This window comes from Pelophylax lessonae (genome assembly GCF_965119305.1).
Source record: "Pelophylax lessonae genome assembly, chromosome: 6".
In the NCBI taxonomy this organism is placed as follows: domain Eukaryota; kingdom Metazoa; phylum Chordata; class Amphibia; order Anura; family Ranidae; genus Pelophylax; species Pelophylax lessonae.
The window spans coordinates 32,441,783-32,457,039 of record NC_138773.1 but is presented as its reverse complement, the minus strand read 5'-3'; the positions used below and the strand labels follow the sequence as shown (position 1 = coordinate 32,457,039).

At 47.6% G+C, this 15,257-nt stretch overlaps 2 protein-coding genes across 2 annotated transcripts in view; both read right to left on the bottom strand.

The window, feature by feature from the left end:
• The window catches only part of LOC309558518 (zymogen granule membrane protein 16-like), a gene marked incomplete at its 5' end in the record, with an annotated part of 322,172 nt that overhangs the window by 270,842 nt on the left and 36,073 nt on the right, over window positions 1-15,257 (bottom strand). The window lies entirely within an intron of this gene.
• LOC309559016 (zymogen granule membrane protein 16-like) lies at window positions 1,887-5,355 on the bottom strand (the record flags this gene model as incomplete). Its single annotated transcript, XM_082262126.1, has 3 exons — window positions 5,284-5,355; window positions 4,049-4,181; window positions 1,887-2,217 (listed from the first exon to the last, which is right to left on the bottom strand). The coding sequence occupies exons 1-3, from the start codon at window positions 5,336-5,338 to the stop codon at window positions 1,887-1,889; spliced, it is 519 nt and encodes a 172-aa protein (XP_082118252.1). The 5' UTR covers window positions 5,339-5,355.

Below are 15,257 nucleotides of genomic sequence, written 5' to 3'. Positions count from 1 at the left end.
GACCCTAGGGGCCGTCTCAGGGCTGAAGCGCTCAGGAGGCCTTGACCTCCTAGGCCGTTGTAAAATTGGGGCAGGTGAGGCTGGTACCTGCCCCGACCCCTGAATCAAGTCATTCATCCTAGATTGCAGCCATTGTGGGCCATGGGCCATGGCTGCACTCCTGATCTGAGCAAGCATGGTATCCAAGTCCGCCATTATGTACTAGCAATGAGGGCAGAGAAGTTTTTCCTTTGCTGTCCAGGTTGCAACTGACCGGACCCTTGGGACCACCCTCAAATTATTCCCCCACTGACCCCACCTTGTCACACCCTGCCCCACCCTGCCCCACCTTCCTAACGACCAATCACCTATCTAACCTGTTTACTTAAATTAATTAACCCCCACTGGGTAGCAACCTGTCCTGCAAACCCAGTCATGTCCAGCCTTCCGCCTAATGCTGTGCATCTATCTCCATGCTTCCCCCTTTCTAACCAATAGCCACCAGGGTAAAAGGATGTTCTTTTCACTGACCTCCAGTATAAAGGAAACATTTCTCATTGACCACCGGTGATGTTTCTGTAAAGGGGGGGATATTCTTTCCACTGAACACCAAAGTACGGAGAACACCAGCGTCAGTGATCAATGACTTGTAAAGATAATATTTTTTTATAAGGGGTTTCCTGAGACCTGAACATTATTTCAGGGGTTCCTTCATGGTACAAAAGTTGAGAAATGCTGGCTTAGTGTAACTGAGCGTGAGTGCTCTGTGTAAAATACCAGTTTAATAAATACATAACTAGTTTAACCACTTGCCGACCACCGCACGACTATTTACTGCGGCGGTCAGCCCCTCACAGGCAAAGCGACGTAGTACTACGTCGCTAGCCTGTGAGGCTTCTAGGGAGCGAGAGCGCACCGCCGGTGGCGCGCTCCCGTGCGGTCACGTACCGCCCCGCGCGTGTGCCCGGAGGACCCGATGTCCGCCGGGCACTCGCGATTGTCCGTTACACCGGAAGAAAGGCAGGCGGCTGATGTAAACAAAGCCGCCTGTCATTCTCCCCTGTGTAAGAATGGAGATCAGACGGCTCTACTATGTAGGACCGTTGATCTCTGTTCTTACACTAGTAGCCACAGCCAATCACAGTTAGAAGCACGCCCCTAGGACACACTTAACCCCTCCCTCTCCAATACAGTTAACTCCTTCACTGCCAGTGTCATTTTTACAGTAACAGTGCATATGTATAGCACTGATTACTGCAGTAATGTCACTGGTAACCCCAAAAGTGTCAAAAATGTCAGTCAAGGGTCCGATCTGTCCGCCGCAATGTCGCAGTCCCGAAAAAAAAATCGCAGATCGCCGCCAAACATATGCAGCATAAAACAAATTGGCCGAAAATGTTAAAAAATTTAGATTTTTACATATTTTTTTTTTTTGGGGAATTTCATATAAAAAAATGTGAAAAATATTGTTATTTTTGCAAAATTGACGCTCTTTTTTTGTTTATAGCGCATGATCAAAAAATCGCACAGGGGATCAAATACCACCAAAAGAAAGCTCTGTTTGTGGGAAAAAAAGGACATCAATTTCGTTTAGGTACAGCGTCGCACAAACGCGCAATTGTCCGTTAAAGTCACGCAGTGCCGAATCGCAAAATAGGCCCTGGTCAGGAAGGGGGTAAAATCGTCCGGGGATTAAGTGGTTAAATGGTGTACTTTTTGGACATATCCCATTTGGTAATAGCTATTTAACAAGTTCTATAGACAAAACAGAGCACAGAAAAATATTTCAAAACTTTATTATTTCAGTGGAAGGGAATGTTGGAAAGGTAGAAAGTAAAAAAAAGCCAAGAGGCCAAAGGAGTCTAGCCTTCTGGTTGGCTCTGGTTTTCTCTCCTCATTTCCTGAGGTCACTTGGAGCCATCTTTACAGTAGTAGCAGCCGGGTTGGACGCCCCAGTGGAAGCCGATGCTGGTCAGTACTGCGGTGTTGTATCGCCCGCTGATGTAGCGCAGTACGGTGCCCTCAAACAGAGGAAAATCATTGAAGCTTGTGCCTGATGGTTGGCCAAATTTAAATATCCTTCCACGGCTTGTCACGAACACCAGTTCATTCACATAAGCAGCAACTTTTCCAGACACCTGAGTGATGTTTTCACCCCGGTACAGCAGGACCTCGAAAAGGGTACCAGAGGTGCTTCCATAATAGGTACTCCAGATGCCACCATACTGGAGCTGGATCCTGGAGAGAACAATATGAAGAGATGAGAAGAAAGAATCAGCAGTATTTTAATACTTTTGTAGCGCTCTCCTAGGTAGGTGCTAGAGTGGGTGTATATCGTTTTTGGTTTCTCTGCTTCACAGGCAGACAGCCAGGCAAATTTATGTGCTCTCTGCTTAACAGAGAGCTGTGATGGTTTAGCAGAGGTTGCTCTGTGTGCTAATGTGCCGCTCATGCTGTTTTGATGTTTCACACTGATCCAGTAGCAATGGAGTATACTGGATAGCGGGTAGAAATCTGGCAGATGGGAGCATAGGATGTTTATACAGCCCTTGCCAATTAGAAGGGGGTGTGCCCCAAGGCATGCTGGGTGACTGTATTTATATCTGAAGAGCAAATGGGCTTGGGGCCAGTTCTTCCTCTAAAGAGACAGGTCCAGGAGGCAGCCATGCGGTCTCAGGTGGGAGACCTGAGGGCCTGAAACACTGAAGCTGAAACCCATGGTTCTCTTGCAAGCTGACTGAGGAAGGATGTCCACGGATCCTGTCTGGTATCATGGAGGAGGGTGACCTGCGGTCAGGGCCTTGTGGGTACAGACCCCCTAATGGGATCCTAGAGACTGTTTTTGCTATTATCCCCCTCTTTTTGCTAGAGGTCAGCATACTGGGAGTAAGCTAAAGGAGACACTGGCTAGTGTCTTGAAGAAGCAAAGTCCGTTAGATTCCTTCTACTACAAAGGGATTTGCTTTGTACTGTACAGCCTGCTGCATAGTGCTATTGAACATCTGCTACACGGTCCTTTTAAGAAGTTGTCCTCGCTTGTGAATAGTTAATTTGGAGTATCCTACTAAATCCCTTCTCCTATCCAACTTCTCCAAATGTTAAGTGCTAAATCCCTTCTATCCAACTTTTCCATGTTAAGTGCATGCCTGCCAGGGGAGGACGGGGGCAGGGGGGAAATTGCCCCCTGGGCCCCTCTGATGCCCTGTTAAAAGGCTGCACCTCTTCTGCCACAGACATGCCTTAAGGGATTCCTGGTGGAGAGAAATAAAAAGTCCCTGCTGCTGACCAATTAAGTGTGGGTTGAAGACAAGGACAGAGCACAGGCCTCCCCCCAGCATGGATGGTGTAAACTGTGTCTGAGCAGAGACCGGTTCCATGCCCCACTGGAGACTCTTCTCCACCAGCCAGCCCCAACCGAGCTACACCAGCTTCCCCCCAACCGCCCCCTGCTAGCCAGGTTGGGAACCCTGATTTAGCCGGTGAGTAGAAAGTACCTGGATCGGAGCTTCAGCCTGGAATGGGGGTCAGGAGGAGGCCAGGAAAAGGTAGAGTGGGAGGGGGACCGAGTTTTTTCCACCAAGGGCCTCTGGTTTGTACTTGCCCCCTGGGCTGAAAGTTGCCAGTCAGCCCCTGATGCCTGCTCAGTAATATATCTTACAAGAATTCCTCTCACAGAGATCCCAGTACTCTCCCATCAATGCTTTCATCTGCTGTTTTCTCCAGAAGGTTGGTGCCATCTTTGTTCAGGAATTATCCAGGGTCACTATCTATTGCCTGGAGATACCAGCTTAGAGATGACACGGTCATGTAAATCCTGGTGCATATGTGCAGTTCTGTGTTCACAAATGTCTTGCTACAAAGTTCCAATGTTGCAGTTCGGTCAGTAGGGCAGAAGAGACTAAGGAAATATTTCCCCCTGCCTGCAGCAGACTGATGACCTCATCTCAGCTAGGCAAAGTCACCTGACAGGGATTTATATTACAGATTTGTACTCTATGTGTATACCTAAATAAGTGCTGAAGATGTTGGTGTGGTAGAAAAGAGATAATCTGACTCTGAAGGATCTTACCCAAGCACATGGCTAGGATTCTCCCTGATGCGAAAGCCTGTTATTTGCCCATTCAGTTGATCCGAAGAGTAGGAGAAGATATTACCTCCACCAGCTCCAAATTCTCCAGTGTAGGAAGAGAGCCGGGACTGAACTACAAGGGTGCAAGAGAAGAGAGCGGTTAGACAAGCAGGGTCTCCTACAGGAAACGTGTATATTGTATGTGAGCGTGTATTTACTATAGTTCAGCGAGATTGATGTGAAAGCAACTTAAAATAGGTACAGCTTAACAAAATGAGCATTTAATAAAAAAATTTGAGATTTGAGGTTGGAACTTCTAGGGTCGGTCCACCCAAAAAAGTTATTTTAGTGTTCGGTGGATGCTGGAGAGTAAAACACTTGATGGTTTCCTCTGAGAGTTAGCTGGTGACTTCCTTGCTCTGTACCATTCTTATTATGAGGGATTCCCAGCATCCCTGCAATAAGTCCCCATGCATACACACCTGTTTTTAAAGTCCCAATAAGCGTATTTTGATTGGTTTGCGCAAAAGTTATCGTGTACAAACTATGTGAAAGATTTATGTCATTTTTGTTTTTTATTTTTTGTTTACTAGTAATGTCGGCGATCTGCGATTTGTAGCAGGACTGCGACATTCCGGCGGGACAGATCGGACCCCTAACTGACATTTTTGACACTTTTGGGGGGAACAGTGACATTACTACAGTAATCAGTGCTAAAAATATGCACTGTTACTGTAATAATGACACTGGCAGGGAAGGGGTTAACCTAGGGGTGATCAAAAGGTTAAGTGTAAGCCTAGGGGAGTGTTTACTAACTGTATGGGGGAGGGACTTGTGAAATAAAAACAGAGATCTGTGATCCTATATAGAAGGATCACAGGCGCTCTGTGATCATTTCGGAGAGAACAGCGGTCAGCTGTGTTTACAACAGCCGACCGTTCTTCTCTCTCAGCGGGGAGCGATCGCGGGCTCCCGGGTGGCAATTGGTGTCGCCGGTCCCATGGATCGGCATTCCCTCTGCCTAGTAGGGGCCAGAGCGTGCCTGCGGCGGTGCGCACTCGTCCCCGGGAGCATTCTCGTCGATCGCCATACAGGTACGGCAATTGGCGCACCTGAGCCTGCCTGCCGCAGTATAAATGTGGCGGGCGGTTGGCAAGTGGTTAACCAATCACCAACATCAATCATCATCCACTAGTACAATAGATGTATAGGGTGCTGTAATAACCCATACTCACCTTTTGATGCCGCTGTGGAGCCCAGCAGGAAGCACACACACAGGAGGGTCAGCATCTTGATTTTTGCAGCTATCACCTAGAAGATTTGTGTTATATTAATACAATTTACTGCAAACCAAAACCATAATTTATACAACAATACAGACCATCACTGGGAGTACAACCTGTAGCTCCCCTCTGACACCTCAAAGGCAGGATGGCACCCCCAGAGGCAGGGACAGGCTAGCATTTCACCCCAGGGCTGAGTCCATGGCCAAAATAGGAGGGGACCGAGAAGGGCTATTGGGCGCCACTCACTTTTTGTCTTTTTAAAGTTTTATTGCAAAACAGGTACGGAGGTGAGGGTTAGGGGTCCCAGATACAGCAGCAGACCCCTTACAGACATTCCAGATCAATTTCCAGCTTCACGGTGTTGTTATACTTTAGTGGGTTTATCTTCTGCCTGATAGTATATGTGTAGTTCCAGCACCAAGGTCACTGAGCTAAGACAGAAACTTGGGAGCAAAGATTATCAATAGCATGGGACACTACACTGACCAATAAAAATAAGAAATGAAGCACCAACTTTCTTTGGGACCCTAAGGTTCCTTCAGCGGTTTCTTAAGGTTCCTTGGGTAGTAAGCATGAGCAGTAGTGGACATGGTCATCCGCAGAATTTTTCTCAGGGGGGGGGCATCATTTTAAGATCACCCATGCTCCGCCCCTTTTCAGCAATGCCATGATGTCATGAAGGGGAGGGGCTTAGTTATTATATGTATTTTGAGTATTTATTTTTAAAAAGCAAACAGCAGCATTTATTTTAAAAAGCATTTGTTAGCCTAAAAAATCCTGTTCCCTTAAAGCAGGGATATGCAAACTGTGGCCCTCCAGTTGTAGTTCTGCAACAGCTGGAGGGCCACAGTTTGCATATCCCTGTCTTAAAGCATGTTAGAGGTATGCACAGTGCTTGTGCTGTGTAATTTGGCCCCTTCTATCACCTAAAATACCTGGCTGATCCTGCCTGGCTATGTCCGCCCCTCTGTAAACTGACCACGGTATACCATGGCTCAGAGCCCTGACACCGTGGTCAGTTTATGTGCCTCCGTCATCCGCAGCTCATCTGTCCTCCTCTGTCCTCTCTCCCCCCTCCCTCCCTGCCTGTCTGCTCCTGTGTCAGTGCCCCTCCTGCTGCTGCAGTTTCATTTAAAGTTTCATATCCTGGCTACAGTCTGTTTAATAATCCTGTGTGCCCCTGTGTCTGTGTTTTATAAAAATAAGCCGTTCTTTACGAGTTTTCAGAGCGCCGCTCACGTGACCCGCCGCCTCTCTCCTCCTCTCCCCCTCCCCTCCTCTTCCCCTCCCGACTGACGTCAGTGAGGAATCCTCAGCCCCGCCTGCTGCAGGCAGCTGTCAGACAGGGAGAGGAGAGAGCTGACGGGTCACGTGAGCGGCGCTCGGCCCTCTAAAAACTGGTAAAGAACGGCTTATTTTTTTAAAACACAGACACACAGGATTATTAAACAGACCAGACAGGATGGTAAAGTAGCTTATCAACCACTTAAAAGGGGGAGTTGAGATTCCGGGGGGGGGGGCATTTTGCCCCCTTGCCCCTACCTGTGGATGCCCATGGTAGTGGATTTACAGTATCTTCTGCCCGACAGCTAGAGTGACAATGCTGCTCCTCCATAGGTGCGGTATGTGGGTGAGCGTTGTCACCCTAGGAATAGAAGTGTCTTACTGGTAGGATTATTTCCCTGTAGTCATTGTAGTGAAGTACAGACAACCCCTTGGGAAAGACTTCGCAAATTCAGATTTGTGTTACAACAAATTTGTAAAATGTGAAAGTTATTTAGAAAATATTATAAAGTAAACATGAAAAAAATTACTCTTAGCTTGCTAATGATTCATGAAACAATGTTATTTCCCTGCAATGAGTCATCTGTCACACGCACAGCGTGACGTGCTCATGCGCAGTGGAGAGCAGGCTGTGAGCCAGTAGGAAGTCACAGCCGGCTTCCCACACTCAAGATGGCAGCGCCAGGGACCCAAAGACTGGCAAAGAACCTACCCAGATGATAACAGAGCCGGATCCCAAGGCTGGTAACTACTTGTTCAAAAAATCAGCAGCTGCAGCATTTGTAGCAGCAGACTTTTAGCTTTTCTGCAAATGGCTGGAATTCCTCTTTAAGTGTAGCCACTGACATCACCAGAGGGATGCACATAATATTCAGAGAATGCAATGCTACAGAAACTTGTCAGAGACTGCAGACATACTACAGGAGATGATCAGAGACTGCAGACATACTACAGAAGATGATCAGAGACTGCAGACATATGACAGGAGATGGTCAGAGACTGCAGACATACTACAGGAGATGATCAGAGACTGCAGACATATGACAGGAGATGGTCAGAGACTGCAGACATACTACAGAAGATGATCAGAGACTGCAGACATACTACAGAAGATGATCAGAGACTACAGACATACTACAGGAGATGATCAGAGACTGCAGACATACTACAGGAGATGGTCAGAGACTGAAGACACACTACAGGAGATGGTCAGAGACTGCAGACATACTACAGAAGATGATCAGAGACTGCAGACATACTACAGAAGATGATCAGAGACTGCAGACATACTACAGGAGATGATCAGAGACTGCAGACATATTATAGGAGATGGTCAGAGACTGGGGACATGCAACAAGAGATGGTCAGAGACTACAGACACACTACAGGAGATGGTCAGAGATTGGGGACAAGCAGCAAGAGATGGTCAGAGACTGAAGACATACTACAGGAGATGGTCAGAGACTGCAGACTGGTATAGGAGATGGTCAGAGACTGCAGACTGGTATAGGAGATGGTCAGAGACTGCAGACTGGTATAGGAGATGGTCAGAGGCTCCAGACATGCAATAAGAGATATTCAGACATTGCATACAAGCAATAGGAGATTGTCAGAGACTAGAGATGTACTACAGAAGATGATCAGAGACTGCAGATATGCAACAAGAGATGGTGCTGCTGCCAAACTTTTACACCTTACTAACCAATCCATGACTGCTGCTTCCACTACCCCAACGTATTAAGTTCAAAATACTAAGCACAACGTATAAAGCCATCCATAACATCAGCAATCTCATCTGCAGATATCGCCCAAAACATCCTCTCTGTTCCTCCCAAGAACTCCTGCTCTGCAGCTCCCTTGTCACCTCCTCCCATACTCATCTCCTGGAATTCTCCAGAATCTCTCATCCTCTGGAACTCCCTACCCCAGAATGTATGGTTAACTCTTACCCTGTCCACCTTTAGGCGATCCTTAAACAAATTTAGACCTACCCCACCTCCACCTAAGATCTGTACTTGGGCCATCTCCTTCAGATCGTCTCCTGCAGATATTATCTTTTGTAGCACTTCCCCCTACCATTAGATTGTAAGCTCCCTGAGCAGGGCCCTCTAATTCCTTCTGTATTAAACTGTATTGTAATCGTACCATCCCCTTTTATATTGTTAAAGTGGAGTTCCACCCTATTTTTATACTTACCTCCATCTTCTCGCTCCGGGTCACCTGAAAAAGAAATGGATAATCGCATATTTTTTTTTTTTTTACTTACCTCGTAGTGAAGAAAATATACTTACCTTACTTCCTTCTTCCTCCTTCCTCGGCCGCGGCCCGTCGTCACTTCCTGGCTCTGCAATGATTCCTGGGAGCTGGACGTCATAGCTCCCAGGAATCATTGCGCCTGCACCGGCCCCGACGTCAGTTCCGGGTCGCGCGCGTCATCCCCTTCTAAACAGCTTCTGGGCATGCCCAGAAGCTGTGGAGGGGTGACGCGCGCGACCCGGAAGTGACGTCGGGGCCGGCGCAGAGCATCGTGGGACCAAAGAAGGCGGAAGAAGACGCCGAAGAGGACGCGCTGGCTTCAAGCTGCCCACATCTGAGATGGCAGCGCTGGACAAGACGTTTGCAAGGTAAGTATTTCGTCTTGCAGGTAAGTGCAACCCGGGACAGATCAGAGGCTAGCCATTGTGGAATGCACTAGCCCTGACTGTCCCGGGGGTATTAAAAAAAAAAAATCCAGGGTGGAACTCCGCTTTAAGTGCTGTGCAAACTGTAGTTGCTTTATAAATCCTGTATAATAATAACAAAATAATAATGGCCAGAGACTGCAGAAATGATACAGGAGATGGTCAAAGACTGCAGACATGCAAACGGAGATGGTTAGAGACTGCAGACATGAAACAAAAGATCATCAGAGACTACAGACTTAAAACAAGTGATGGTTAGAGACTGCAGACATGCAACAAGAGTTGGTCAGAGACTGCAGACATGCAACAATAGATGGTCAAAAAATACAGGCATATAACAGGAGATGGACAGAGACTGCACACTTGGTACAGGAGATGGACAGAGACTGCACACTTGGTACAGGAGATGGACAGAGACAGCACACATGGTACAGGAGATGGACAGAGACTGCACACATGGTACAGGAGATGGACAGAGACTGCACACATGGTACAGGAGATGGACAGAGACTACACACATACAACAAGAGATAATCAGAGACTGCAGGCATGCAACAAGAGGCGGTCAGAGACTGGGGACATGCAACAAAAGATGGGTAACAGCTATAAGCATGTAACTGGAGATATTGAGAGATTGCAGAAACACTGCTGGAGATAGTGAGAGACTGCAGACATGGTACAAGAGATGGTCAGAGACTGGGGAGATGCAACAAGAGATGGTCAAAAACTACAGGCATACAACAGGAGATGGTCAGAGTTTGGCAGCACAGTACATGAGATTGTCAGAGACTTCAGACATGGTAGAGGAGATGGTCAGAGACTGCAGACATGCAAACAGAGATGGTTAGAGACTGTAAACATGAAACAAACGATCATCAGAGACTGCAGTCATGCAACAAGTGATGGTCAGAGACTGCAGCCATGCAACAAGTTATAGTCAGAGACTGCAGACATGCAACAAGTGATGGTCAGAGACTGCAGACATGCAACAAGTGATGGTCAGAGACTGCAGACATGCAACAAGTTATAGTCAGAGACTGCAGACATGCAACAAGAGTTGGTCAGAGACTGGGGACATGCAACAGAAGATAGTTAACAGCTACAAGCATGCAACTGGAGATGATCAGAGACTGCAGAAATACTACAGAAGATGGTCAGAGACTGCAGACATGTACAAAAGGATGTCGGAAACTGCAGACATGAAACAAAAAATAGTCAGAGACTGGTACATACAACAGGAGATGGTCAAAGACTACGAGCATACAACAGGGGATGGTCAGAAACTGCACTGCAGACATAACAGAGGACGGTCAGAGACTGCAGGCATGTAACAGTAGATAGTAGGGGACTGCAGACAAGGTATAGGAGATGATCAGAGACTGCCGGTAAGGAAAGAGGCTCTGAGGGCCAAATGTGCCCCCCCCCTCCTCTCTAAGCTGCAGTTTGGGCACCAGGGGCTTATATGGTCTCAGAAGTTCTCTGTGAATCCTAATATCGCCCTATGTATGTCCTCCTATATATTAGAATAACCCTGTCCCTGTCTGTGTCTACCATCACTCACCTGTCCTCACCTGCCTGGCCAATGGATGCACTTATTTCCCCTTCTCCCTATATATATATATACTTATATATAGCCGTGTGTGTATGTTAATCACACCTACATGCCATATGTTATTTGGCAATAATCCAAAAGAATTCAATGACATCATATGATAACCTCAATAACTCCTTCCACCCCTGCCCCTCCCCCACCACCCCTTCCTCCTCCTCAGTCTGATGTGCATCTGCAAAGAATATAAAACGTAATATGTAACTTCCTCAATTATTGCTATAATAACATATTCTTCCCTTCGCTCCCCCAGTACTCTTTTCTATACTGTATACAGTGATTGAATGCAATGTCATGTGACTCATGTGTATTGAGAAGGAAGAATATACAGAAATGCATTCAGGGGTAGATACCTAACATACGCCACATTGGCACCAGAATATGTTGAGATTGGAAGGTTAGGACAAAGGTTTGTTTTGGTGTAAGACATTTTTGCAGCTAAAGTAATATCAGAATAATAATATTGCCTTTGTAGCACCCTCCTAGGTAGGTGCTAGAGAGAGAGTATAGTTTTTGGCTCTGTCTGCCTATCAGAGGAGCAGCAGGCAATTTCTATATTCTCTCTGCTTAACAGAGAGCAGGATCTGTGAGTTAGGTCTGCTCATGGTGCTCAGTGTGTGAGTCTTCTGGCCTAGGGAGTGTTTCACACTGGTCCAATAGGGAGGCATGTTGGACAGTGGAGGAAACCAGGCCAATAGGTACACAGGTTTTGATACAGCCTCAGTGATTGACACAGACTGGTTGTCTGGGTGCATTCTGGGGTGTGGTATAAAAGCCAGGAGCTTTTGTACCTGTTCTCAGGGTCTTTGGCTGGTGAGCAGAGTCCCGGAAGGAAGGTGGTGGCTGCCTCCTCTTCTGTAGCTGTTGGTGTGTGGTCACAGGCCTGGTGGACCAGAAGGAAGGAGCTGAACCCAGAAGTCCAGGACAACTGACTGGAGGTGTTGAGACACTGGAGACCCTGAAAAAAAACAGTATCGTGAGTACAGGGGATCGTGTCTAAGGGCCTGACCTGAGTGGGGGCCACCCCGGAGTGACATAGTCAGAGGACGGGTGCCAGCTGGTGGAGTGAAAGGGGGTGCTAGGCGAATACCCTGAAGATAATTACTCAAGCAAGTCTTAATCTTAAAGTTCCTCTGGTGGCAAGGTGAACCATCAGCCTGGCTGCATCTACAGATAGGAGTCCTCATCCTTTGTGAATAGTTCAATTCTGGAGTATCCCACTCTATCCCTTCTCCCATCCCTATTTAAAATAAAACCACAAAAACAACTACAACCCCTAGACTGAGCCAGGAAGAAAAGAGTTAAATTGTGCATGCTGCAGTTGCTACTGGTAACCTAGGGGGATCTGAGACTGTATTATCCAGCAGTCCTCAAGGGGGCAGTGCTGCACTATAAGATGCCAGGTATGGACAGATGTAACAACGTATATACCATACCTGGTTAAAGCCCCTGGAAGCTGAAAATTACTGAAGTACTGTAGATGCCACTACTCCAGTGATCTCCACTTTTAGGTCCCATGCCAGAGGCGTAACTACAGGGGTTGCAGGGGTTGCAATTGCTACCGGGCCCCATGCTCCAGGGGGCCCGGTAGCAAAACAGTGGGTGAACTTCCAGGATCTCAAAGGTCACACTTGCAACCGGGCCCTTGCATTGCTCCACTGTGGGGAGGCCCCAAGATTGCAGGAAGGGGGCCCACTGCAGAACTTGTGAAAGGATCCTGCTGCGGGACCATAATAAAAGGCCATGCAACGAGAGTAAAGAGCCCCAGGATTAGTGGGAAGAGCCCCGGGCTTGAAGGGAAGGGCCCCGGCCAGGGGTCTGGGGGGCCCTTCATGGTTTCTTGCATCGGGGCCCTGAAGGTTCTAGTTACGCCTCTGTCCCATGCTTAGTGGATGGCCTGCTGCATTGCAGTCAAAGGTTATTGGCTGCTTGGCACTGAACGAGGTGCAGAGATGGGGTGGTGACATTACGCTCTCCACCTCATCCATTCAGGCTGAGTTCACATTGTATTGCGGTGTGGCTCACAGCAGGAGGTCCAGTGCATCCCGTTCACCGTTTCAGGTCTGAATACGGTCCGAATTTTTGGCTGAATTCAGACCTGCAATGGGCCAGAAGAAGCTGTCCCGGAGCTGTGTGAACCAGCTCCATTGAGAGCCGGTCACAGTCTCCTGACATGCGAATTGGATGCGGGGAAACTCGCATCCAATTCGCACCAATGTGAACCCAGCCTCACAGAATGCAAATAAACAGAAAGAAAGCAACGCCAGCTTAGTGAAGCATAAGGTTTATTAATACAAAAAACACATAGTGACTTACTCTTAGGTAAGAAAAGGCCGGTACGGTAGGTGAATGGGATCATCCATCTTCTTGTCCTGGATACCGTTGCAGAAAGGAGGGGTGCAGACCGACTAATTAAGGAGCACGGATGCTCCGAAAGCTAGCAACGCCCATCTTTCCCTCCGAGCCTCTCCTTGCTCCAGCTGGCAGACGCTTTTTGTGGGCCCCTCCCCCCCTTCCACCGCATCCTTTTTTATATGTTTCTACCCATTTTTTACTTTCTATATTTTTACCTCTTTACCTCATGGTATGCCACCCACCAACATCAGAGAGCGCCATGTAATCATTGACTTTATGCTTGTACTTCTCAGAGAATGCAAAGCCTTCTTTTAATGGCGCCTGTGCCGAGCATTTATCCTTCTGTATTTAGAATGCATCAGGCCAGTCTCTCAGCACAAACACAGAAGCTAGTTAAGATCACTGAAGTAGCAGTATCTACTTCAGTGATTTCCAGCTTCCATGGGATTCAGCAACATATGGTATATACTGTACATAGTCACATCGTTTCAAGCTGGATAAAATATTCATAAGTAGTCAGGTGCTGGGTTACAGCAATATGGAGAAGGAGACATTGCCATTTATTCTTCTCTCCCTCTACTGAGCTACTGAAGTTATGCTGCATTATTCTCCTTCAGCCAATAGGAGAGAGCTAAAGTAAAGCAAGCCCATAGACTTCTATGCAGATTGTTTGCCCAGGAAAGTTCTTCGTCATGGCACTGAGAGCGTTAGAGAGAAAGAACCTCTGTCTGGATGTGCACCTGCCAGCCGGAGACCATACCAGTGATACAAGCCTGAGACTGGGAGTGAGGACACCCAGGGGCAGCGCAGCACGACCCAAAGCACAGCATCACATGGAGATTGAAGCATTCACACAGCCTCTGCTTCCCACCGCTGATCAGATGGACCGAAACATAATGTTCCAGAGGTGTTCTATTGGATTTAGGTCAGGCGAACGTGGGGGCCATTCAATGGTATCAATTCCTTCATCCTCCAGGAACTGGCTGCATATTCTCGCCACATAAGGCCAGGCATTGTTGCGCACCAGGAGAAACCCAGAACCCACTGCACCAGCGTAGGGTCTAACAATGGGCTCAAGGAATTTGTTTTCACATGTACTGTTACTTTAAGGCTGGCTCCACCCAGGAGTGATGACAAGGGTCAAGGGGCAGAGTGGCCATCTTAGAGACATGTAAGAGATGCATTGATATACAGAGCTGTCCTGTAATGCATGTTGGAGTGTACAGTGAGTCCTGAATAAACATCCATTGTTCCAGATCAGAGTCCTGTGTCTCTCACAACACGGAGAATATAACAGATTTCATCCCAATTCCTATAGGCAGTCAGGGTGCCATTGTCTAGCCTGTAGAGGTCTGTGCGTTCCTCCATGGATATGTCTCCCCAGACCATCACTGACCCACCACCAAACCGGTCATGCTGAACGATGTTACAGGCAGCATAACGTTCTTCACCGCTTCTCCAGACCCTTTCACGGCTGTCACATGTGCTCAGGGTGAACCTGCTCTCATCTGTGAAAAGCACAGGGCGCCATGGCAGACCTGCCAATTCTGGTGTTCAATGGCAAATGCCAATCGAGCTCTACAGTGCTGGGCAGTGAGCACAGGGCCCACTAGAGGATGTGGGGCCCTCAGGCCACCCTCATGAACTCTGTTTCTGATTGTTTGGTCAGAGACAGTCACACCAGTGGCTGCTGGAGATCATTTTGTAGGGCTCTGGCAGTGCTCATCCTGTTCCTCCTTGCACAAAGAAGCAGATACCGGTCCTGCTGATGGGACTTTCTACGGCCCCTTCCACCTCTCCTAGATTAACTGCCTGTCTCCTGAAATCTCATCCATGCTCTTGAGACCTTATGGCAATGGCACATATTGACGTTGCATCCTGAAGGAGTTGAACTGCCTGTGCAACCTCTATAGGGTGCTACCAGTAGTGACACTGACCCTAGCCAAATGCAAAACTAGTGAAAAACAGTCAGAAAAAATGAGTAGGGAAAACAG